General features: G+C 42.1%; 1 protein-coding gene across 1 annotated transcript; it reads right to left on the bottom strand.

The window, feature by feature from the left end:
- Positions 1 to 7,803: 7,803 nt before the first annotated feature.
- LOC117441670 (zinc finger MYM-type protein 2-like) lies at positions 7,804 to 25,689 on the bottom strand (the record flags this gene model as incomplete). Its single annotated transcript, XM_034077713.1, has 17 exons — positions 7,804 to 10,122; positions 10,572 to 10,710; positions 12,145 to 12,387; positions 13,432 to 13,546; positions 14,972 to 15,114; positions 15,425 to 15,605; positions 16,220 to 16,335; positions 16,916 to 17,161; positions 18,437 to 18,587; positions 18,997 to 19,118; positions 19,312 to 19,453; positions 19,770 to 19,789; positions 20,445 to 20,610; positions 21,678 to 21,850; positions 22,396 to 22,546; positions 24,440 to 24,565; positions 25,574 to 25,689. Coding segments are annotated over 17 exons (2,573 nt in total), but the record flags the coding sequence as incomplete, so codon positions are not given.
- Between the last annotated feature and the right edge of the window lie 266 nt (positions 25,690 to 25,955).

Genomic DNA, 25,955 nt, shown 5'->3' with positions numbered 1-25,955 from the left:
CGCGTCTCTTACAACCAACCAAACTGTCATCTCTCGCAAATGATGTTAGTTGAATGCAACTGATTATTTACCTGGTGTATTTATGGTCCTCGTCTCCCTTTGTCCCGTGCCAGTTCGTTTCGTTTCTCGTGACAGTCTACCAGCGTATCATGCCAGAAAGAATCCCAAGCAGAGCTTTGAGCCACGTCTTGTCTAAGTATTCATATATTCATGCTCCTACTGTTTTTCCTCATTGAAGTGATTTTGTTTTGATACTGTTTTCCTCGTTAGGAGTGATTTAGTTTTTGTTTACCACTGTCGTTGAGCTTTGGTTTGAATAAGTCGTGCATTTGAGTTCAAACCCGTTTATTCAGTCGTAACTCAAACACAATCTCCTAAACTTGCTGCTCTATTGAAGCTGCAGATCTGCCTGCCTCGCTAAAGCTGCTGCTCTGTCACATTGCTGATGCGTTCACGTGCTGCCTGCCTGCCCCACCACCACCCTGCTTCCACCTGTAGGCTCGGGGGATAGTTATCTAATCATCACTCAATGTTCTTTGTAAATCTGTGGAGTGATGATGGCCCGAGCCTAGACGCCAAACTCAAACTATATGCTGCTTCTAATAAACATAGAACACGTGAGTTGTCTGGCTGAACTCAAAAAGTTGGCATGTTATTGTCCATTTCTAAATAAAACTATTTAACACAGCTGTAGTAGGCGTCCCTGCTCACTCTCTTTATAAAGCTAAGGGGTAAACATGGGGGACAAACACCTCTTGATTGGTTTTTAAACTGAATGTGTTTTAAGTCTTCACTGTGAAAAAAGGGCTGAACGTTAGGATCTGGACATATCTGGCATGCAGTCTGACAGCAGCAGGCGACATGAGTGCTGGCTCTTGGTTTGCAGAGTGATGGAGAAGATAGTGGATCTGCTGGTAGGCTGACGGAGGCCCCCACCCGTCACTCACTCACCAAATGGGGCCAAACAGGCTTTTCCAGGGACACTGCAGAACTTCTATGATTCATAACTTCAGAATCTTTTTTAAATAAGCCATTTGAACCTGATGTGGCGAGGTCAGAAAGGTCAAAGGTCACACAGCGTGCAGACCTACCCCCGCTAGTGAACACGGGTCAATACATACGAGTTATTCCGATCCAAATATACTACCAACTACACATTTCTCCGTAGATTTATAGATTGTTCAAAGCTCAATTTTTTATGTGTGTTGCATTTTTCAGAAGCGCCTGGGATTCAAGATTTCCAAAACTCTTAAGTCTTTGAATCTTGAATCTCATTGAAAACTTTAAAAATAAATTGTCTATATAAACCTTTGTGTGAACCCCCATAAACACAATCACAATACTTTATTTATCATGGGGAACATGTGGTTGCTCCCTTTTAGGATTAAATAAGATCAGGGGGGGAAATCCATTAAGGCCCCGTGGACATTACAATGTTTGTTTTGTTTTTGGTGATTTGTACCCATGTTATACTTGTGGCCCCTATAAAAGCCCCTCTTGGCCCCGTGGTGGAGAACACAGGAAGAGAGTCGTCTCTCGTCTGCAGCCCCGGGCCGACAGCGGGTTATTTTTAGCCCTTAATCACCTCACAAATTCACACTCAGCCCACAGCACAAATACCTCAGGCCCTCCTTATGTATTTCAGGAGTGTGATGAAGCTGTTTCTGAAGCCGGGCTCATGGAAAGAAGTCGGTTTGTTTCCACAGAAACCTTTCTGGTTTGGTAGCCGACTGTCAAAACCTCTGAAGGCATTCTTTACAGTTTAGATCAGCGGGCCAAAATAAAAAAATGGGTACTAGTGGAGGGCCGGACTGGTTCAATGTTTACTGCAACACTTATTGAAATGAACTTATTGCACATATTCAACCTGGAACTAATAAAGCTTAAATGATTGCCCATAAAAACAACATTAAACATTAAATAATCAGTTGCATTCATTCCTAATGGCTCTATCTGCAGAGTCATTCCTAATGGCTCTATCTGCAGAGTCATTCCTAATGGCTCTATCGGCAGCTTTTCCGGAGTACATTTTTCCACAGGCCAACAACAGCTTCAACAAAACAATTTCCCTCAAAGAGAAAACCAAACATGCCCTGTTGTCTCAAGAGAGAAAGTGCAGAAGGAAACATCCATTAAACTCAGGTTGCTGCTCTGAGATGCTAGTTCAGACACTTGGCGTCTCATCTCGGGTGCAAGGTCATCAATGTTTGGGGTCAGGCTCTGAGCTGAGGAGACCCTCAGGATTGAGGGAGGGTGTGCGTGCAATATACCGGCGGGACAGATCTAATAGTAATTAGAAATTATCCTGCGGGCCGAAATTAGATCCACCATGGGCCTGATTTGGCCCCCGGGCCTCGAGTTTGACACATGTGGTTTAGATCATGCAACCTCAAAGTTATTTACCAAATGCATTTAAAAAGTCTGAAATTTCAATAAGACTTTGAATGCATTTTTAAATCATCCCTAAGAAAAGGTGATTTACTGTAAAAAAAGAAAATAGGATACAAATAACTTAAATTTACATTTTCAGGGAGTGCTTACTTTTTTTTTAAACACTTTTATGAATTGTATGTATTTATTTAACTGTTATGTATTTTTTATATTATTTCCCCCCTCATTTTGATCTTGACATATGCCGGTCTTCACACAGCTAGAAGTTTATTTTCCAGGATCATTACATCCCATACTTACACAACAAGTCGTACAAACTTAAAATGACCAGTCAATAATACCTCCTTTAAAGAAGAAGAATACGCTGCAAATAGTTTGCTCACAATAATAATGAAAGAATAAATCATAAAGCGTTGCCACAGCCACGCTCTCAGCACCATTACACTGTCATATGTATAGAAGTAATAACAGAGGTGATGCAGGACTCAACAGGCGCTTGTTACGAACCGTTATATAATTCATAATAATAATAACGTTTAATCATTTTAAAGAAACAATGTTCAGTTCACAAACTGGTCAGTAAGAGAATAAAGACCATCAGAAATCTCAGCCGCGAATCAAAAAAATAATTTAATTGTTATGAAATAACTTTTACCGGCACTGTTACCTTTATTCTAGTATTTTAAAAGTCTATTCACGTAGCTATATGTTGACATTATGTCATGATGATTTTAATGTTTTTATTAAGCACTTTAAAATGAAATGTGCTCTATGAATAAATTGCCACCATACATTTGTTAAAGGTACATTTAAATACGGTATGTAAACTGTCATTATTATTTTTTACTTATTTAATTACCTATTTTGAGGAGGGGAAATTGTTGTTTGGAATGTTGTATTAAAAAATAAGCAAAAAATGTAGTGTCACGGGACAAGAAAACCCATCTTTTGTTTGACTGACTTCACAAAAGAAACTAACAAATTCTTAATAAGTAAAATAAAATGTCCTCTAGTCGATACATTAATTCATCTGTTGGATTTAAAGCGGGCCTCCTCCCACATGATGTAATGTTGCAGCATTAGTACAGTGGGGGGGGGGGGGGGGGGCTTGTTTTGATTGTCCATAGATACAGGAGGGGGCAGCTCTGCAGGGACACCTGCAGGTGTGGTGAGGGAAAGGACCCAGTGCCCACAATGCACCTGGCTGACACCTGCATGGACAGTCATCATGACTCTAAAAATGCTTCAAATGTGTTCACCTGTCACTTTGGGGGTTAACGATAGGACACACATTGACACGAACGTGAAAAGTGACAGCCTCTCCTCACTCGGCTCTAAACCTCAGTGACCTTACGTGATCCGAGCTCACTCGTCACCACAGAGCTGCAGACACTTTAAAACCTCTTTCAGTTATCATACTTCTCATGTTTCCCATTCCTCTCATGTGAACAGGTGATTAGGTCAGAACAACTACATGTTGGCAGCTGAGGTGTTTTTATGTATTGCTGTGGTAATAGATTGAATGGCTCAGGGAAACCCCAAAGCTTTTTACTGTAATGCTCGCAGACTTCTTAAGGAGTACAGCCGAAGATGCAGTGAAGGGGAAAGGGGGCATGGCAGTTTTAAAGGCCACAGCTACTGTTTATATCACCAAATAAACCTGCAGCGCATTTAAGACATTTTAATTGCTCGGGCCAGTGTGTGTGTGTGTGTGTGTGTGTGTGTGTGTGTGTGTGTGTGTGTGTGTGTGTGTGTGTGTGTGTGTGTGTGTGTGTGTGTGTGTGTGTGTGTGTGTGTGTGAGAGATATCTCAACCTGGCTTTTTTGAAAAAGTGTAGATGGTGACTCTGCGCTGAAGGGATTGTTGTACACACGGCTTCTCTCTGGCCAGCCTATCCTAAATTTAACTTAATCCAAGCCCCCCCACTCTGCCTCCCCACCAGTCAGAGTCAAGGTTACACTGTTGTTTGTGTGTATGTGTGTCTTATGTGTCTAGGGTTAGACAGTTGTTGTCCATGAAATTAAATCCAGATATCGTCATCCTCAGTTTGAAGGAAGCCATGACGTATGCTGCATCCAAGACATAAGTGGACATATTTGGAGCTTTATTAAAAAACAAAATCCTCCAGGAAGTAGAGGAGAGAACATGTGTGTTGCACTTTAACCCAGATCCCAGATAAACCTTTTCCCGGCCTCCAGCTGGTCCTGTGCCGCATGTTGAGGCACACAACCTGAGAAATGCAGTTGTCATCCATTCCTGCCCTCTTTGCAGCTGTACACTGCATCCACACACACTTACACACACACACTCCCACACACAGGCCCGTCCCTCCCACCAGAGGCTGTTGTTTTATCATTAAATGGCGACATTAGTTCATATCATGTGATTCGTAGAGGATTCGTTGCACATTAGAGGCCCTAATCGCCGCCTATAGTCTCCCCCCCGGGCCTCGCCCACATGACCCTGCTGACCACAGCGCTTTCTTTATGCCCCCTGAAAGAGCTGGGGATTGAGCCCAAACAAAAAAAAAACCCACGAGGGTGAAAAAATGTTTGTACACCCGCTCCCTGGCGGGCCGTGGAGCTCAGCGCCGTTTCAGCTTTAGATCAATGGGACAAATTACTGGAGTCTGGCCAACTCTGACAGATAGCAGAAAGGAAAGAGCTTGCCTCTTCAAAAATGTGGGTTTTGTCACCGTGTTTTGTACCTCCAGCCACAGCAGAACAAGTATGATGAAATATAAGAGACAGTTTACAGTTTCACCCTTAAAGCCTCCAAAATATTAGATGTTCATGCAATGCTTCTTCTGTGTGGAGGGCGAGGCTGGGGAGGAAGGGGAGTAAAGGGGGATGGGGTGGTGTGCAGAGGCTCATGGGGGGGGGGGGGGGGGGGGGGGGGGTGCAGAGGAACCTCTTGTCAGATGAGGCTCCTGATAGTGAAGCTCAACAAAGCAGCGGCTCGGTCCTCAGCTAATGATGGAGGTTACAGTTTAACAAAACGTCTGCTGGTGCTGACGGCCGATCAACCAGCAGCTCAGAAACACTCTGCCGGACCTCAGGGGAGGGGGTCACTGCGAGGGCAGAGCGCCCCCCGCTGGGAGGGACAGGACACTGCTCTATTACCAGTTACTGGTCTTTAATATATTTAACCAATACGGCACCACTGGACTCCAGATCTGAGGGAGAGTCACTCCAGTAGGATTTGGAGTGCCATAAATAACAATAATTTAGGGAAAATAATCATAAATGAAATAATAGGTATATAAAACACATGGAAATGTAAAGAGATCTACATAAAATAAGTAAAAAGAAGTAAAGAAAATAATAAATACAAAACAAAATATATATTTTTTTGTTTTTTTATTGTATTTAATAATAAAATAAAAGTGTCACCATTAAAATAATGTATGGCCATGTTGATTTTCACACATTTATTCTCCTCTCATCCAAACCTGTATGTATTATTAAAGTATTTGTTCTACTCTAAAGTATTTAAATTGCATTGTTTTATCTTTTTTTATTCCTTGTGCGTACATTGTTCTTATTCCTGCGACATACTTGAACCATTTTGTGTATTGCACTATTTTCATTGTACTTTTATGGGAAGTATATATTTTATGTTGCATTATAGCAGTGATTGAAGTCATTCTTAACAAGTACAGGGGAGCAGTGTGGGGTCCACTCTACAATGTCCTTAAATAGTGTAAAAGTACATCGCTATTTCTTAAACAATGTCATGTTGTTTGTGAGTCCATAACTCAAAGATATTCCCTGTATTTGGATATAAAGTTGAGAAAAGCAGGATCTTACTTCGACAACCACTCTGCGTCGCTGCCTGGTGAAACAACATCCCGCCTTTTTTACCTTTACAACACGACTTCCTGTCTGTCTCTTGACTCTGACCCCTGGGCGTCGACAGGCCTCCTCCTCCTCTGCTGTCTGTCGTCTCTTAGATAACTCTTCCTGCCTACCTCTCATATCAGCCTGGCACCTTGTAAAAAAGAAAAAGTGGACATGATAGTGAGGAAGGTCAGAACACAAAGAGGCCTCCATGTTGTGTCAATGAAAACACTCCAGTAACTTTAATCAGGTGGAACATTCTTGCCTAATGTCATCCACCCTTCACCTTGTCATAAAGTTTGACATTTGGAAGAAATGTGTTGATTTATTTGAGTGTCTTTTCTGTGAATAGTTATAGTTATAGTTGAGCTAGAACTTGAACCAGAGGTGTGAAATGTTTAAGACATTAAGCATTATATTCTGCTGACCTTCTGATGCCAATTTTCGCCCAAAAAGGTGAGGACGAACTGAAAAAAAGTATTTAAATGTTATTACATCTGACATTGCACAGTTGGACTATATAACATATAATATTCTGATTGCAGGACAATATGTAGGATGCTGGGTAACGAAAATGTTCCTAGTTACTCTGGATAATTTACAGACCCTTTGTGTTTACTTCTGGAAGATAGTTACATCACAATGTAACACTTGTGCTTCTATTGGGCTCTGGTTTCAGACAGAGGGTGAAAAGAGGTGCTGCAGCACAGGCAGTATGAGCAAAAGAGCTTTTTGAACATTAAAGCATGGAGACATGTCACAGTAGAGACACTAAATACTAACATGAACCTGAAAATGTGCAAATAGGGCCCCTTCGAGATCAAGTAGCAATGTTGTACTGCTTTGAATGGATATTCAATTTACCTCCATGATGTTAGGAGCATGTTTACGATCTAAAATCCAAACACATGAAAGAAATCTCCGAACATTTGTGATATTGGGCTATATAAATAAACATTGATTGATTGATGATTGAACTGAACACTAATGTAGTTAGCTGACTTTGTTTTTACTACAGGCAAATTAAAACATCACCATAGGTTAGGGTTACCACATACAAAGCATCAGACTCAAGTCACAGTCACTCACTTCCACTATTTACAGATAGGCACATTCGGCATTAGAGCCACAGCGTCTGCAGCAGGTCTGACCTGGGGCCTCTGATCCGGGGTCAGTTCAGTTAGCTTCCAACATCTAAAAGGTTTTAGGGACTCTGGTCTGGTGTCAGCAATAGCCCAATGTTTACCCTCCATGTCCCCCAAAACACTGTTCCTCAAATGCGATTCTAGAGTGTTAGATGCACTGACAAGTGTACAAAATAGCGAAGAGGAACACCCGCGCTTTACAAAAACTAAAACTCTGGAAGTGTTTTCTGGTATTCTGTTTAATCCACTTCAGTCAGTTTTTCCCCCGATTTAGTAATAATGGTGGTTGTTACAAATGATGTGGGGTGTTAGTTATTTTTGAGCACTTGTGTATATTTCATTCATCTTCACATCTCAGTGTTCTCCCTTTAAAAGGAAAAGTTATGTGAACAAGAAAGTAGGAAAAACTAATCCCAAATAATAGTCACTTCGATTTTAAACTTGATGACACTTTCTCCAATTTATTGAAACAATCAGAAAGCAAATTAAACTCCAAAAATGAAAAGTAAAAGAATGGGGACATTACGGACATGAATAAAAAAAAATACCAAAGAAACAATTGTAAAACAATGAAGAAAAATAACAAAATGTCCGACCAGTTTGTATAGGCGTCATTTTAGCAGTGCTATCACTCTAAACAGCTTGGAGAACAGGGCACTTATTCAAAAGTGCTCAGTTTTAACTAAACCAATACTTAGTCTTAAAGGGAGACTCGGAATAGCAGAGACAAGCCAGGGAAGTACAAACACGGGATCTAAAGCAGAAAGATAATTCTCTAAAATAGTCTCTGAATAATCTTCATGTTCAGGAGAGGCGAGGGGGTGCAGCAGGTTGTTAATGAACGAGGGCTGAAGAGGAAATGGCACCCGTAGAAATAACCAATCCCGACGTAAAGAGGATAAACTAATGAAAGGATAAATAAATAGTCTTTTTAAAAAAGGGGGTTTGGTCAAGCTGAAGATCTCACTGGGTGTTTTTCTTTCCCCTCTGTGGTGACTCCATCTTGTTTCAGAGATATTTACACTTTGAAAGCAACTCAATCTGGGTTTAGCACGCCCATAATGCTACATCGCATCACTGAAGGTTCCCCTGAAGTCCATGAAGAAACGCAGGATGTCTGTAGGTTGTCTTTGACCCGCACCACAGAGAGCATGAGGGTTACATTAAGTCCTCTTTTTACTGTCCTGGGATCAGACTCCTCAAAGTCCTCTGGTGAACACGGGTTCTCCTGAGAGCAGAACTGACGGGAAGAGAGAGGGATGATGGGAAGAAACTAACGCAGCTCAGTTATGATGTGAGAGCAGCAAGTCACCCTGACTGAGAGGAAGTGGTCTTTTTGTGGTCAGAAGAAAACATGAAACATAAAGACATTTGGACCAGGTGTCCTAAACCTGGAAGTGTAGCAAGACAAATCCCAGGTGCAAATCATGTTAATTGATTTAATATCGAGTTGGGTGACAATTTGATCTGCTTAAAAACATGTGGCCACAAAAGATGCCCTTCTAACAGCAATGGAAAAGGGTGCGGTGACTTTTCTGATCCAGGTACTAAGTAAAACAGCAACCAAATAGAGCATTGCTGCAAGTTGTCTTCCGATTGGATGGTGATATACTAGTTTGGAATAAAATATAGTATAATGTTTCTCTTGGCTAACATCTGCCCAGCCAAAAGGTCTGATGGAGATCACGCAGAAACAGGAAACTCCAACAGTTCATGTTAAAAACCGCAAGACTAACTTTACCTGAGCAGAAGTCCAGTAGACTAACAGTAGGTGTGCAAGAATTTTAAATTTTCAACCCAATATTAGTGTTGCTTTCTTTTAACAGTAGGTACTTTACAAACCAGCAAGTGAAGTGGATAGAATGACAGTTACATCACTGACTGGTCATTGCAAAAATATTTTCCCGCAATAGTACATTTGGTGTTTTATCATCCTTTATTAAAATAGAAATTGGAAATATAGAGCATCAGTTAATGTGGCGTGGCGAGCTGCGTTAATATCGGCACAGACGATCCTTCCTGTATTTCGGTTTCTGTACAGTTCATACAACCAAAGATGGAATTTCAACCTGCTCGCTTTTGTAGAACTCTCCAGTCTTGCACTCCCCTCTTCCATCTGCTCATATGGGGCACTAGACCCTTCCTCTGCCTATTAAATCTTTGTAAAAATAACTCTTGAACTGTTCTTCTGCTCCGTCTTCCATCCACGGAGCGATGGTGAGGACACAAAGCTTCATGACTTGCTGTCCTTTGGCCTGCTGCTGATAAGGTAAAAATATGATAACCGTTGATACACTGAGAACAGATTAAAGCTCCTCCCATAACCCCAGTTAGGCCACACGTCAGGACTCGTTTCTCTTCATCACCCCTTTCATCCTCCTCCAGTACTTGGTTGTGGACGCCCCTCCCCAGGAGGAAACAGCAAGTGAGGGAAGAGGGTGAGACGCAGGAAAAGCACACGCACTTCTATCTTCCTCCTGCTTCCTCCTCCACTGAGTGTTCTGCAAACAAAAGTCAAAAGGTGCTACTCTCTCTCTGCCACAGCTGCTGCTTCACCTCCACCCTCCTCCTCCTCCAGGTGGGGTGTGTCTGTGTAAACGTCTCTGACCAGGAGCACTCTGGTGAGCAGACTCTCCAGGATCTGTCTCTCCAGCGGCGTGGAGCTGAACCGCAGCGGGTCGTCGGGACCGCACGAGGGGTCCGGCTGAACGTAGAAGACGTCGAGGCGCTCGCGCAACAACGACGGGCTGCAGGGGGAAATAAGGGGGAGGGGAAGAAAGCAGATGAGGATGAGAAGGAGGTGACAATACAAGGAAAGAGATGTCTTCAAATTAAGGATAGGAAGGCTGTAGAAAAGGGGAAATATGTAGGAGGTGGGGGTCAAGAATTTATGTTTCTGAATATCTTAAATAATTGAGAAAGAAGTGACAACTGAGACGAGTCCTCATATTTAAATAAGTCAACATTGTAGTTCTGGATGTGAACAGCAATGAGTTATAATCACAGGACTGAGGGACGCACAATGGAGCAACTCCCACTAACTAGCTGTGCAGTAAAAGAACCATTAGCTGCTGCAGCCAGACTAACAATTAATACTCCCGGAAAGATCTCGAACATGAGATTTATTTGTGTCATTGTTTTTATTTCCCTCATCTGTTCCTCTGGATAAGATACTCAGCAAAGATATTGAACGTACCACTTGGATCTGTAGAGGTCGTACAGGCGAGTCTCGCTCTTCTTCACCGGGCAGCGAGCAGACGAGTCTCCCGAGTCCTCGTCTGCTTCAAAGTCCTGATCGCCGTCCTCTGAACTCCGCTTCCTCTTCCCTGTTTGCACTGAAGGAAGAAGATACAACATTTAGGATTTTCTCCACTGAAGATATGAACCTCCAACATAAACTAGAAAAAAACCTCAACTTTTTCATTAATGGCTGCCGTTTAAGAGATAATGCCAATTGCAAAAAATGTCTGTCTCATTATGTACAATGTTTACGCTGCTACAATCTTGCACTAATGTACATTCCCAAAGATATTGAAATGACTGTTAGTTTGTATCAGGGTTTCCGCTAGGATTTTTTCTCGCCGGTCAAATGTCCGGGCAGAATTTATTTTACCGGACTAATTTGAAACTTACCGGTCATATTTCAATAATAATAATAATAGTTGTGTAGCAGAGTTTCCGTTAGCAGGTAATTACCGGACTATGAGCAGATATGCTTCAGTTTAAAACTCAGTTCACGGGGCTCATTTTTATATTGCTTCAGTTTATAATCGTAACAGATCGAAAAATTCAGATCCATTTTTCAATAAATGATTCCACAAACAACATAATTATTACATTCAAACAAACTACTTGTAGTAGATAAAGTACATTATTCAGAAGTTTACATTACATTTGAATAATAACACGGGAGAAACGGATCCTCTCTTTTCCCCTCTCTCTCTCTCCCTCCCCCTCCCTCTCTCTCCTGATAGCCCGTCAGTTTCTCAAGCAGCTCGCTAAACAGAGGGCGGGGCTTCAGGTGATTCTGCAGAGCTGCGTGTCTCCGTCAGACTCAGCAGCCGATCTGATCTCTCGCGTCCGGTTACACTTCACTCGCGTTTATGTCCATATCGATCAGATCCAGCTCTCCTGATCGGCCTTTATAGAGAGCACCGATCAAACTATTAAGAGTGAATATCGGCCGATAATGACCGGCGGCCGATCGATCGGAGCCTCCCTAATTATTACCAGACATTTTGACCGTCAGGTTTTGAATATACCGGTTTTTTATAAATTTTACCAGCTAAAAACCGGTAATTAACGGCTAATGGAAACCCTGGTTTGTATATATATTGACTGTTGTGCTTTTATATTAATGTGTGCATATGTAAAAATGTGTCTGTTGATTGTGTATATATATTTGTATGAAGATGCTTCAAAAAAAAAAAAAAAGAAAAAAAAAAAAAAGTATAACTAAAAAATGTACAATCAAAAAAGCTGGATTGCTCAATTGCTGCACACCGTACTGCGATGCAAGTGTCCTCATATCTATAAGTATCAACACTGTTGTTCAGAATGTGAACAGCAAATCACAGTATAATCATCGGACACAAACATCTGCACATTAAAGGTAGGGTTGGTAAGAATGGAGAAACCAGCTCTAGTGCGCTAGAATTTTAAAGTACGCAGCCGGAAAAAATCTGTAATTTGTATTTGGGATTGTGGGAAACTTCTGTACACACAAACTGAAAGATTGACAATAAAGTTGACTTTGCTGCATGTCTCACCACTGTGATCCTGAGAGAAGGCAGGCACGCGGACGCACACGCTGGTCTCCTTGGTGACAGGATGCACGGTGTCGGGGCCGTACACGTTGGCGAAGGACAGACGGAGGTGCTGCTCCACGGTGCGCAGCCCCAGGTGTTTGGTGTTGAGGTAAACCAGCGAGCGCAGCAGGGCGTCCGGACTCTGCTGGCCGAGCTGCCGGCTGCTCCACAGACTCTGCTCCTGCACCCGGCCCCACAGCGAGCCTGAGGGGAAACAAGCCGACATCTTTAGACTAGAGAGCCGTGTGCAGGATGTGGAGATTAGGTGCGGGATAAAGGAATAGTCATGCCCCTTCATCGATTTTATTTGTGCAGGACATTATGAAATGCAGCCATTTAAAAGCATTTACTTTAACTCATACTTTTTGACCAGGTGTAACAAAATCTCAAATACTTTAGTAGTAAAACGAACACAAGTGCATTAAAGTAAAATCCCTTCAATTGTATAAAAAGGGAAATCTCCCCCCCCCCACAATTATATATAGTCAGTTGTCTTATTCTGTAAATGCTGCATTTTTTTTTTTAAACATCACCCATGTCCCTAATTTCCCCAATGAATCAACACTACATGCACAGGTCGTTAAAAATATGGGGTGGGGGGCGAAACACTTGTTAAAAGGATGTGTAAAATCCCACCTTTTACATCTAACAAATGCCTCTTCACAGCCACGACCACACTAGTTATTTGTTTTGTAACTAAAGAATTAATTTGGTTGTTTAAAGGTAGGGTAGGTAAGAATGAATCAGCTCGAGTGCGCTAGAATTTGAAAGTACCCAACCGAAAAAAATCGGGCCCTTCCTTCAGACTTCCTTAAAGAGCCCCTCCTCCAGCACATGACCAATGAGGGTGCACGACATGGAAGGCTGACAAGGCAGGTAGGCCATCCAGTTATTTTTGGCTCAGATGATTGGTCGCGCCACGGCTTCCACAGATGAAATATTTATATATATATATGTATTTATTTATTGTCAAAGCATTTCATGTATTCATTGCTATCGGGATGTTAAGAGCATTCCATGGAATATGACAAAAAGTGTTTCTGAAGTGACTTACCTACCCCACCATTAAGTGTCCTCATATAAGAATAAAAGTCCAATCACAGAGATCAGAATGTGAACAGCAAAATGGTTATAATCATCGGACACATAGTTTATCTACACCAGCAGGTGGAGCTTCTGAGCAGCACACTGCAAAGACATCGGGAAATGGTCACTTCTTGGTGGAGGCACATGTTTTAATGGACTCACCGTCAGGGAGCACGCTGGGCTGCCAGTCCTTCAAGACTTTGTTCAGCTCTTCTCCAAAGAGCAGGTAGCACGGGTCGCTGAACAGGTCATCCGTCCGGCCTTTGGAGTGAAGATGCTTCAAAGAAAGAAAATCACGATTAAAAAATAAATAAAAGTATAACTCAAAAATGTACAATTAAAAAAGCTGGATTGCTTAATTGCTGCACACCGTACTGCGATGCAAGTGTCCTCATATCTATAAGTATCAACACTGTTGTTCAGAATGTGAACAGCAAATCACAGTATAATCATCGGACACAAACATCTGCACATTAAGAAACAAAAACATTATTTCTGACTTTCTGCTATAACACTACAAGTTCTCATCCGTGCAAAAAGCCCCAAATTAACTTAGTGAAAATACATTAGTAAAAAAGGAGGGAAATACAGAAGCAAGGCCCAGAAAAGGTCGCAGACAATTCCCGGTGTTTCAAGCTATATTACTCAATAAAACTTCACAATAAACAACAGAATAGTTTAGGGTCTGTTTTTACAAAATGATTAAATCAATCTTACATTTTTCTTTGAGAAAAACCACCCTCCAGATGACTTGGGGCTCTCCTGCTCTCATGTCTACAGCCATGCTGTTCTGCTGCTGCTCTCATGTGAAGGAAGGAGAGACTGTGCGCATCTTATATCCGTCCCTCTGGGAACAATCCCTCTCTCACTTTAGTTCCTACCTCTAAAATGATTACAAATGGCATTATAAAAGAAAAAAAGGAAAGGTGACTATGCCAAGTCTTTTTCATTCTTTTATGACATTATCTAAAATTTAAAATGTTTAGATTTTATATAAAGAAATGTTATTTTAGTTATTATATTCAGTAGTTTGGAGCAAGTCAATAACTAGTACTGTGATAACGCCACTGCTAACATCGCAAATATTGCCATGCCTTTGAAACTCTTTTTAAATAGCTTTGTATGGGATATTCGCTTTTTTTTTTTTTAAAGAGACAGAGAGGGGACAGGAAATGAGGAAGAAAGAAAAGGACGGACAATGTCGGACATGCACCACAGGGCCGACCACATGGCCGGATGCTCCATGCTTTTGTGTTTTAAGTTTAAACTTAGCACACCAGAAATGAGTTCCTGTTTTTCTTGCAACTGCTGCACAACAATTTCCTTTATGACTAATAATGTTATTATTTTATAGGCACAATGATTAGGATTTGTCCAAAAAAACAATTATAGACTGGATTAAAAAAATCTCAATCACCATTTAATTCCCATTAAAAAATAATGTGTGGCTGTATCTGAAGAGACCCTCGAACCCTCCGTCTCTTTTCTTTTGATTTTGCTGTGTTCATTTTGCCGCGGACATTTCTCCGTGTTAAACCTCGTGTGAATTTATAACTGGCATTCAAACCATTCCGATATCAAATGGAGTGGATCGACTGACATGTGGTGCAATCTCAAGGATTTGTGTCCAGCTCCAATGTTCTACTTTTTGGGGGTTCATGGTCTATGACTTGCTGCAGTGTTTCTGTAGTTTGGGACCCACCTGCTGGATCCCCAGGCAGAGGTAGAAGATGCTGTCCGCAGAGTAGCGCTCGCCCCCCGGCCGGCAGACCTCCCTCACAAACCGGGACAGAGCGGCGTTCAGCTCCTCTGAGCTCAGAGACAGCAGGTTGCTTTTAGACCGACCTGCAGGAGAACAAACATGGAGAGCTCTTAGCAAGGGAGAAGACAAATAAATAAAATGGAAAGAAATAACCATAAGGACAACAAATGAATCAAATGTACACATAGAAATAATCAAATATGAAAATAAATAATTACAAGAGTTAATGTAAAAATAATGAAACACATTTTTATATACATTTTATATATTATTTTCAAATTAACCTGAAGATTTTCTATTTTACTGAATAAATTCTTGAATTATTATAACAGCAGCTTTAGTGCTCCATACTACTCAGCCATCAGAGTACGTTTATGATCCGGTTTAGCGCACCTGGTTTGGAGCTGTCCTTTACTTTGGTGTCGTCTGATTGGTCAGGAGACATCGCCCAGCGTTTCCAGGCGTTGACTCCGTATCGAGCTTTGAGAGGCAGCGACCGCCCCGACAGTCTGTCTGCTGGAGAGGAAGACGAGGCACAATCTGAGCCTTCCTCCACCGCCTGCTTCTTGTTCCCCTGTAACACACACACACACACACACACACACACACACACACACACACACACACACACACACACACACACACACACACACACACACACACACACACACACACACACACACACAAACACACACACACACACACACACACACACACACACACACACACACACACACACACACACACACACACACACACACACACACACACACACACACACACACACACACACACACACACACACACACCTTAAAATGGCTAGTAGAAACATTTTCTTTTGGTACTTTCATAAACACACCTCCGCCCCTCAAAGACTGCAACCAATACACTATTTATGGCTATTTTACTTGCATCCTTCGGTTACTATAACCCTTTTGTAAACACTCAGTTAGAAATACACTACATTAATACAGTTGTGTACATTTAACCTTTGTAGACTGTAAGTGTAAATATGCACATTGACATTGAATGGTATCTCGTTGCACTGTCATCGCTACTACCTCTGCTTTTACCACTCTTATTTATTTATTTGTGTCTATTTTTGACTGCAGTGAGAGTTGCCAAAGAAATGTCGTTATATATAAATGTAGATATATTCTATTCTATTCAATTTGTTTGAAGTCCTACCTGTGTCCTGGGCTGGGGTCGAGGCGCAGGCTCCTCCTTCTCCTCAGCCAGCACTGGAGGCAGAGAGAAGCCCAGGTCCTCGTCCATCCCCTCCAGGACTGCAACATGCTCTGAGGCTGAGACACCAAACCACAACTCAATCAATCAATGTTTATTTATATAGCCCAATATCACATGGTACATCTGTCTCAGTGGTCTTCACAGTGTGTACAGAATATCAGTATGACAATACGACACCCTCTGTCCTTAGACCCTCTGTCCTTAGACCCTCTGTCCTTAGACCCTCACATCGTACAAGGAAATACTTCCAGAGAAAACCCACAGTTTAAAGGGAACATGGGAGAAACCTCAGGGAGAGCAGCAGAGGAGGGATCCCTCTCCCAGGACGGACAGACGTGCAATAGATGCCGTGATACATTTACAACATAGCTAGTCCAGATGTTTGGAAATGCATGTGTCTGTAATAAGACATCTGGTGAACTATTTGCTTTTTTGTCACAGAATAAAACTATACATCCAGTCAGGGAGGAAAACAATGACTCTTCCTGCCTTAAGAATGAATACACATGAAGACGCTGTGTTACTCAGAGAAAACCAGGTGAGGTAGGCGATAAGACAAAGGCTTAGTTCCAAATCATTCTCTACTTTTCACCTAGGCATTATAGGTCTTAAAGTAAATGTACAGTAGGTGTTTACCTTGAGGAAAGTCTGCCTCCAGGTCAAGGTCGGGCTCGTACTCTTCCTCATCCTTTTGTTCCTCCTCATCCTTTCCTTCCTCTTTATCCTCCATTTCTTCCTCTTTCTCCTGCTCCTTCTTCTCCTCCTTCTTCTCCTCCTCCTTCTTCTCCATATCCTCGTCCTCATTCTTCTTTTCATCCTTCTCCTCTTCCTCCTCTGAGCTGCTGCTCGAGGCCTTCTTCTCTCGACGCTCCCTCTTCACGTCTGAAACACACAGCCAGGTTGTTTACAGTCAACACTTTTTGAACCGTGGGATATGCCGAAAATCAAATAGGACAATACTTTTAACCTCAGTACATGTTTCCAGTTTGTTGAGCTGTATTTCTAAGTCAAAGGAAATCTCAAGAATGTCCATAAGCTCTGCATTCATCACATTAAGTATATCAGTGTTTCCGCCAGGGGGCGTCTTGCCGTCATTCGACGTTCCTTATTCAGCTCGGAACGCCCTGAACTCGAGCCGAGGGCGTCCAAAAATAATTATAGAGAAGATCGGGTTTTTATCGCTTGAAATGAGGAAAAGGAAAAAGGACGAGGACATCCCTCTGTTGGAGGGGCAAAGGAGTCGCGTGGGATTATTTTCGCCGCCAGCAAAGCGTGTTCCTGTGATGGAAAGTGTCCTGCCGGCGAGCCTTGACGGGGGTGCTAGTGGAGCACGCGCGTGGACTGCGAGCGCCGGAGCCTCGCAGCGGCAAAACTGAGGCTCCGTGGTGAACTGTGGTGACATGACGAGCCGTTTGGGAGCCGGCTCTTCTTCGGGACTACTGACTCGTCACTAAGAAGAGCCGTTTGGGAGCCGGCTCTTCTTCGGGACTACTGACTCGTCACTAAGAAGAGCCGTTTGGGAGCCGGCTCTTCTTCGGGACTACTGACTAGTCACTAAGAAGAGCCGTTTGGGAGCCGGCTCTTCTTCGGGACTACTGACTCGTCACTAAGAAGAGCCGTTTGGGAGCCGGCTCTTCTTCGGGACTACTGACTAGTCACTAAGAAGAGCCGTTTGGGAGCCGGCTCTTCTTCGGGACTACTGACTCGTCACTAAGAAGAGCCGTTTGGGAGCCGGCTCTTCTTCGGGACTACTGACTAGTCACTAAGAAGAGCCGTTTGGGAGCCGGCTCTTCTTAGGGACTACTGACTCGTCACTAAGAAGAGCCGTTTGGGAGCCGGCTCTTCTTAGGGACTACTGACTCGTCACTAAGAAGAGCCGTTTGGGAGCCGGCTCTTCTTCGGGACTACTGACTCGTCACTAAGAAGAGCCGTTTGGGAGCCGGCTCTTCTTAGGGACTACTGACTCGTCACTAAGAAGAGCCGGAATTCCCATCACTAATACGTAAAGAGATAGTATCTATAAGGGACGGCTCAATTCAAAATTCAAGTCGCGTGACACAACGTGACGGCACCCCCCCCCCCCCTCTCAGCCCTGGTCTGGCGGAAACACTGAAGTGGATCATCTCTTGTGGATCAATGGAGACATCATGAGTGTACCTGGCTTCTCGTCGTCTGAAATCACCTCGGCCTCAGAGAGCTTATCGGCCTCCGGAGGGTCTGAGGGAGCCTCTCGTTTCAGATCTCTGAAGGTCTGGATGAGCTGCTCCGCCCCCTGCAGGGTGGTGGGCAGGAACACAGGCACGGGGACCTGGAGAACACAGGGCATCACAGCTTTAGTTAATGAATGGCTTACTTTGCTCGGTGACACTAACGACTAACAGGTGTTTCCTCATATTCGCGTTTCCTTGTCGACCTTACAACAGACACCTAAGCAGCCTTGTGTTATAACTTCAACTGATATATTCCTGCACTTTAACTTTATCTGCATATTGAAGTATGAATGCTTGTCTTTTGTATGTTGTCTTCTCCTGAATGTTGTACGTCTCGTTTGTATTTTTGATGGCACCTTAAGAAAAGGAGTAGCTCTACTCATCTCATTGTACGTGTATCGAGACAACAAAGGATTCTATTCTAACGTTTATTATAGATGTTTTCTATTGTATGTTAAAGTCTTGTTGCCGTGTAGCATGAATCATCAGTGCGTTGTCATGTCTTACCGGTACAGGCAGAGTGAATGGAGTGGGGGTGAACTGGGAATACATGTTCATGGGTACGGGGATGAAGACGGGCACAGGTATCGGTACGGGAATATACTCCCTCTTCACACCATCGTCGACATCTGTGGACACACATACGCCGATAACATTATATTTGCAAATGTGTTTACTGCTGCATCAACAAGTTGTGATTATGTAGGTAAAGCTGCATGAACTGAAGAAATGCCCCAATTCTACATCATATCATTTCCCTTATGCAAACTTAACATTATCTCACCAATATTGTACACACTTCCAAGTACGCTGGATGTTTACCTGTCTGTAAGAGTTTGCTCTGCATGTGAGGCTTGCAGTATGTCGCCTTGGTGAGCGTGAGCGGCTTGCAGAGCACCGCCTTGTTCTTCACGTCTCTCATCAGACCTCCACCAGCGTAGGCCAGAGTGCCCTGATTCACCATCTGCAGCATGCCGGAGACAAGAGTACAACAATGAACACGAATAGGTTCAATGGCAAACAGAAATGTGGCTTCTGCTTTAACAAAACAACCGTTAGTTAAACCATAACATTAGGTTTTTCTAAAAGGACACACAAGTCTTGTAAAGCAGAAAATATATTCAGCTAACCAAATCGATCCAAAGTGGCTACACAACGTCTCCAGAACACATTTGTTTACATGTTGGCAGACGAATGCACAACACATAATTCAGACAAAGCAACAAGTGAAGAGAAACTCAAATAAAACCGTATACAAATGTTTACAAATTCTCACTTACCCCCAGTTTGACCCCTTGCGCTTCACACCATGTAGAGAGGGAAATAAAAAACATCACATTAATGTCTCATGGAGAAATCTGATTGACATATAAAGTCAAATAAAGCAGGCGGGCAAGATATTTGTTTTTGTGTAAATATGCTTTTGATAAAGTGAATTCATTCCGTCGTACATTTCTGCTACATGGAAAAGAAAACGGCACCTGTCACAATAAAATAAATATCCATCCAGCACAGAGCACTTACATCTTATGGCTGATTAAAAGCTCATGCACTTGCAGGACGCTCACTCTTTGGAGTGTGTTTCATGGTTGGTTACACTTACTGCAAGTGTCTTTGGATAAAAGCATCAGCTCCATCAAATGTAACGTAATGAAAACCTGCTTGATACGGTACAATGGAAACACGCGTGCACCAACACGGAAACACTTTTTACGCTGCTATGGACAATCTAATGTACATTTCCCAAAGATATTGAAGTGACTGTTATATTTTATATATTGATTGTGGTGCTTTTATGTATGTCTTAATGTGTGCATATGTATAAATGTGTCTGTTGATTATGTATATATAGGATATACATATTTTTGTATTGTGGGAAACGGTATTTCGATCTCTCCGTCTGTACACACTAACTGAAAGATTGACAATGAAGTTGACTTTGAATCCGTTCTTACCCACGGTGCAGTTCTCGGGGCCTTTCTGTGTGACCATGATGGGGTCGTTCTGCTGCAGGTAGAACTTCAGCAGACAGTCCTGATCACAGAACTGCTTCATCTCCTCCCTCCACATCACAGACTCCGTCAGGCTCCCCTGCACCTTACAGCAGTCACACCTCGCCGCCTGGTGGAGACAAGAGGAACTTCAGGACACAAAACATATTCCTATATCGTTACAGCCAGTCTTTAGATTTTATAAAAAAAAGCAGAATATTGTCACTTAATGGTGACCTCTGTAGTCAAGACTATGAAAGACTACATTTCCCACAGCGCCTTGAAAGAGATGGGCAACCTGTGTGGACAGTTTTTAACCAGTAAGTTATATTAGCCTACATAAAGTAATAGAAAGACGATCTCTGTTTTTTATTCTTGTATTTGAGTTGTGCCTCTTTTGTCTTGCTTTGTTTGACTATTGAAAAGAGGCCTATTTTCTTTGTTGAATGTTTGTTTGAATGTTTTTATTTTATTTAGATTAAACACGACTAGCATCAACACATCATCAGAAGGAGAACAACTCCTCTCAGTTAACGGATAATGCGTTAGAACGGTTTGTTTAAAGCGTCTGAGTGGCTTGATGGTAGGGCTGAACGATTCATCGTTTTTAAATCGAAATCACGATTTTAAATGATGCAATTATCAAATCGCAAAGCCTGAGATTTCTTTTTGTTTAAAAAGAAAAAGAAAATTGTTTTGTTCTTCTTGTGTGTCCGTCATCCACACCAATCAGAAGTGCTGTGCTCCACATGTACCAGCCATTGTTAACCGATCAGAAGTGGCCCATGATAGAAGGTGATAGACAGATTGATCCAATCACCTGCCAAGTATCTTTGAAAGTTAGTACTGCTCCATCACATGTTTCTATCACAGGGTGAATCTGAAACTGGAGCTCGACTTTAAAGCAACCCAACGGAAGTTTCATGTAAGTTTAGTTCTTTCACTCGTAGCTCGGGCTGCGGGGGTGCTAGAGACGGGAGCACGTTGATGCGACCTTCCTAGCCGGAGATATGGCCGAATTTTACAATACACTTCCGTTGGGTCGCTTAAAAACAAACGAATCGAATATCTGTCAGAAAAATCGCAATTAGATTATGTCCCCAAATCGTGCAGCCCTACTTGATGGAAACAAAGTGAGGAAGCTGTGACAGATATATTTGCGTGTTCATTTCTTAAAGGCTTCAGTGAGTATGATACCTTGTGGTACCAGTCGTGGAACTTCTTGGCGCAGGCCTCGCTGCAGAAGTCTCGCGTCATGCCTCCGAGCTGCCGGGTCAAACCTCTCTTACACAGCTGGCTGCAGTGGTTACAGCTCACACACTTCAGACCCAGGCGCTTGATGAAGTCCTGCTTAAATAACAGCTTACAGCCTGGGGGGGGGGGGGGGGGAAGAGAAGAGGAGGAAAGACAAAGACAATGAAAAGGAAATCCATCTCGACTAGAGGCAGCTAAATCCTGGATATTAAACAACAGATATACAAACATTTTTAAACTTTGCCTAAAAATCACTACAAAAGTATTGAACACACACGCATTGCAAACCAATCGTCATGCTGCATATTTAGTTGTTTTATATAACTTTTAATTGTACTATAAAAGTCATGTGGTTGCACGTGTATTAATGAATCCCTAAGAGGTGGGAAACCTCCTGTCTGCCATCAGGATTAACATACGGTACGTTGATGAGGAGAAATACCAAGCACTTGTACATGTGTGCCAGATAAGCACGATTCATAGTTTGTGCACATGTGTGTAGGTATCTTGAGCCGATATTGGATATTGCCTTTGATATCGTGAATATGGGAGATGATTAATGTGACACTTTTTGCTTTCTCCATTGCATGAGATCAGGCTCTGATTACTTCAAAAGGATTCAGATTAACGAAGTGTCCTCCAGAGGAAAGCAGATTGATACCTTCGCTGCAGAAGGGTCTCTTGACTCCAGAGAACTTGACCATCTCGTGCAGCGTCTTCTCCTCCTGGCAGTACTCGCAGAACGTCACGATGCAGTGCAGCTTCTTGTAGTCCTCGCAGCACGTCTTACTGCAGAACTGGTACGCCTTTTCCTGAACACATATTTGGATATATGTATTAAACCTCTTACGTCTAAAACATTCAATTACATATATGCTCATCGGGCATGATTTTAATTTGTTATAATCGGCTTTGACACAAAGGTTTTCTTCACTCGTCACTTTATTCCTGAGCCGAGCTGGACTGAGGTTGCAACTTTAACTACTTGATTATCCGTCAGTTATTTTCTTAACGGATTCATCGTTAGGTCTATCAAATCTATTTGTTCCAGTGAATTTGTATTATTTAAAAATAGTTATGCAAATCTAAAATGACAACTTTCCAGGAGTCCAAGTTGACACCAATGCATTGATTTGTAAAAGACCAAAATCAAAACATCTGTACTGGAATTTATGATCACAGGGGAATACAACAATGATCACATTTGAGAAGCTAGAACCGACAGAATGATTGACAGTTTTCCTTAAGTATTTTTTTTTTAAAAGTATTGCATTGACTGGTTGCAGACACACGTTTGAGCATCTTTATTGTTTTACACTACTAAAGTTTAAAGGTCACCTATCACGCTATTTTTAGGCCTCAGATATATAAAAAACATGTCTATGAAGTGTTTTGCTCAAAATACCAAAAAGATCACCCATTCTCGCCATGCCTCATATCCCTCTATTTCACTTCCTGTTTCAAAAGTGCTGATTTGGGAATAAAGCTTTAAAATAAAATAAAAAGGAGGGGGCTGAGCTCATGCGGACTCGGCAGCTACCGTCTAAACCAGGGGGGTCAAACTCAATTTCATCACGGGCCACATCAGCATTATGGTTGCACTCAAAGGGCCGGTTGTAACTTTAAGACTATATAAAAATACATATATAAATATTTTATATATTTAAAATAATGTATTATATTACTTTATTGCCTCTGCATTGGATTATTATCGGATAGGGTAAAAGCTTCATAGATAACTACGTCTGAAAGAAGAAGTCTAGGGCAAATAAGTGCAAGTCTCTTCAGTGAGAATGTCACAAAATTATTTTAAAAGAAAAGACAAATTCTGAAAAAAAGTTAGTTAAATAAAAAAAAAAAATCTAATGCAAGATGCATTGTGGGACATGTAGTTTATGGACATCGTGCATCTTGTAAATCGGCCTGTAACCGTATAATAAACATATTACATTCTTTCAGAGCTCTTGCGGGCCACATGAAATGAAGTCGCGGGCCGGATTTGGCCCCCGGGCCTTGAGTTTGACACCCCTGGTCTAAACTAAATGCTGCCGTGATGAAACGCCATATCATGGATGATCAAGGATCTGAAACAGTCTGGAGCTCAAAGGCTTTCTCTCTTGCCGGTTACACCACAAGGTGAGTTCCTTTCTACTTCCTGCTTCTTCACACACATGCTCTCCAGTACAGGTTAGCTCTGAGTGTTAGCGATGCTAATGTAAACACCGACCATATTACGTCCAAAACAGTCGGGCATTGTTTCTGATAGCAACGTCTCTGATTGGGCCGTGGGTCCACATTTCAGATATTACGTCATATCGGACGCAAATCTGGATCAGCTCCGTTGTTCCCCGTTTTTAGAGATTTGGGTACGGAGGAAAAGAGAGAGGGTTTTGTTTTCTGACGCTGCGTGAGTTCCCCGACACACCGGGGACACATGTTGATGTAGAGAAGACATCACAAAGTGCATTTTGCATGATAGGTCCCCTTTAAGTACACTGGTCATATTGTATTTGTACTAGTTGCCTTGTCATTTTGGCGTTAAAAGGTTCTTGTATCGTCACATTTTTCTTTTTTTGTAACCTTACTATTCATCTGTACACATTTTTGTTCTTCTGCTGCCGTCACACTTCAAATTCCCCTCACTCAGTGAAAGTGAAAAAAGGGACAGTTCGTCGATGATACCTGAATAAAAATGGTGGTCTCACCTCCCACTCCAGGACCTCCGGCCTCAGGCTGAACACTCCTCGACAGTAGTTACACTTCAGCTGCACGCCGTTGTTTCTGGTGGAGGGCGCCGTCTGTCCGTTGGTGGCCGTTTGAAGAGTGGTGTTCTGGGAAAGTAAATAAAAGAGAAAATTAACGACGGTTCATGGGTAACCACCTCCAACGCGTGTAATGGCCAACGTAATAGTGGTTGTACTTACAGAGGTAATTAACTAATCTAATTAATACATTGACTTGCAGATATTTTTACACCCACAAACTTGTCTCTGTATGTGGGTGCTATGCATGTGTTATGATATGAAGTGTGTGGTAAACAGGTCATAGTACAACAGTCTTGTTAAAGTGTAAATGTAGCCATGTGGTGCTTAAAAAGCTAATTAGGTCATGAGTCCACTGAGAGAACCTGAGCTGTTTTTAAGCTGCTGTTCATAAGAATAATGATAATGGTGTATCTGGGTTTCATTTTCACAACTTTGATTTCTTATCAAGTATAGTTTATGTGTGTTGGTCAGGACTCCCTGGAAGAAGAGATCTTGTATCTCAATGGGACATTCCTGGATAAATAAAGGATAAATAAATAAAAAATAAATGTCCGTATTATTGTGTAAAGAAATTGGGACACAAGCTCTGATCCACACAAGTTAAAACCAAGTATCAAAAAGTCGTTAATCTAATTGTTTCAACATGTTTTGCATAAGATGAGTATTAGTATTTTTAGCAACTCTGGAGCTCTCTCCCCCTTCACATCCGACAGTCTGACACAATCACCACATTCAAGTCCCTCCTCAAAACCCACCTGTTCCGAACAGTCTACTCCCTGTAGTGCTCCCCATCATCCGTCCCCCTGAATAACCTGTCCCTATCATATGTGTCCTCTTTAATTGTCTTCTCCATCTTGGTATGTTTGTGTTTTTATCATGTTCTGTTGCTTCTACCTCTTAGAATATTTGGAAGGCGCCTTTAATAAAATGTATTATTAATATTATCATCACTGTAGCTGTATTTAACCAAATAGTGTTTTGAACTCTTAATCCAGAGCACATCAGAGCTATGACCATTTCATTTCCATTATAAAATTGTACGTCAAGTAGTTTGTAACGTCAGAGAGCTCTCACCTGGAACTTGGTGACGCACTGCGAGCTGCAGAAGTTCAGGATGTTTCCCTCCGACAGCGTGGCCTGGTACTGCGGTAAAGAGTTCCTCTTACAGAAGTGACATGTAGGCTCTGAGGCTGCGCACACACACACACATTAAACACACACAAAATACATTTAATACACAAGCTTATGAAAAAGGTCCTTTTACAGAAGATCAAATGCCTGGTAATACATTTGATGTTTTCTGGTTAACAGCAGCTTTTCTATTCTCCTCTGTGGAGCCAATTATCATTCATCTGAACATGAAAATATACAAATAAACGCTCAGACAGCGCGCAGCTTTCACCACATAACCTTGAGTAGCTCAAATCTGCTGAATCATTTAACGGATTTGTTGAAA

Source organism: Pseudochaenichthys georgianus, unplaced genomic scaffold, assembly GCF_902827115.2.
Source record: "Pseudochaenichthys georgianus unplaced genomic scaffold, fPseGeo1.2 scaffold_1884_arrow_ctg1, whole genome shotgun sequence".
In the NCBI taxonomy this organism is placed as follows: Eukaryota; Metazoa; Chordata; class Actinopteri; order Perciformes; family Channichthyidae; genus Pseudochaenichthys; species Pseudochaenichthys georgianus.
This window is presented reverse-complemented; position numbering and strand designations above follow the sequence as displayed.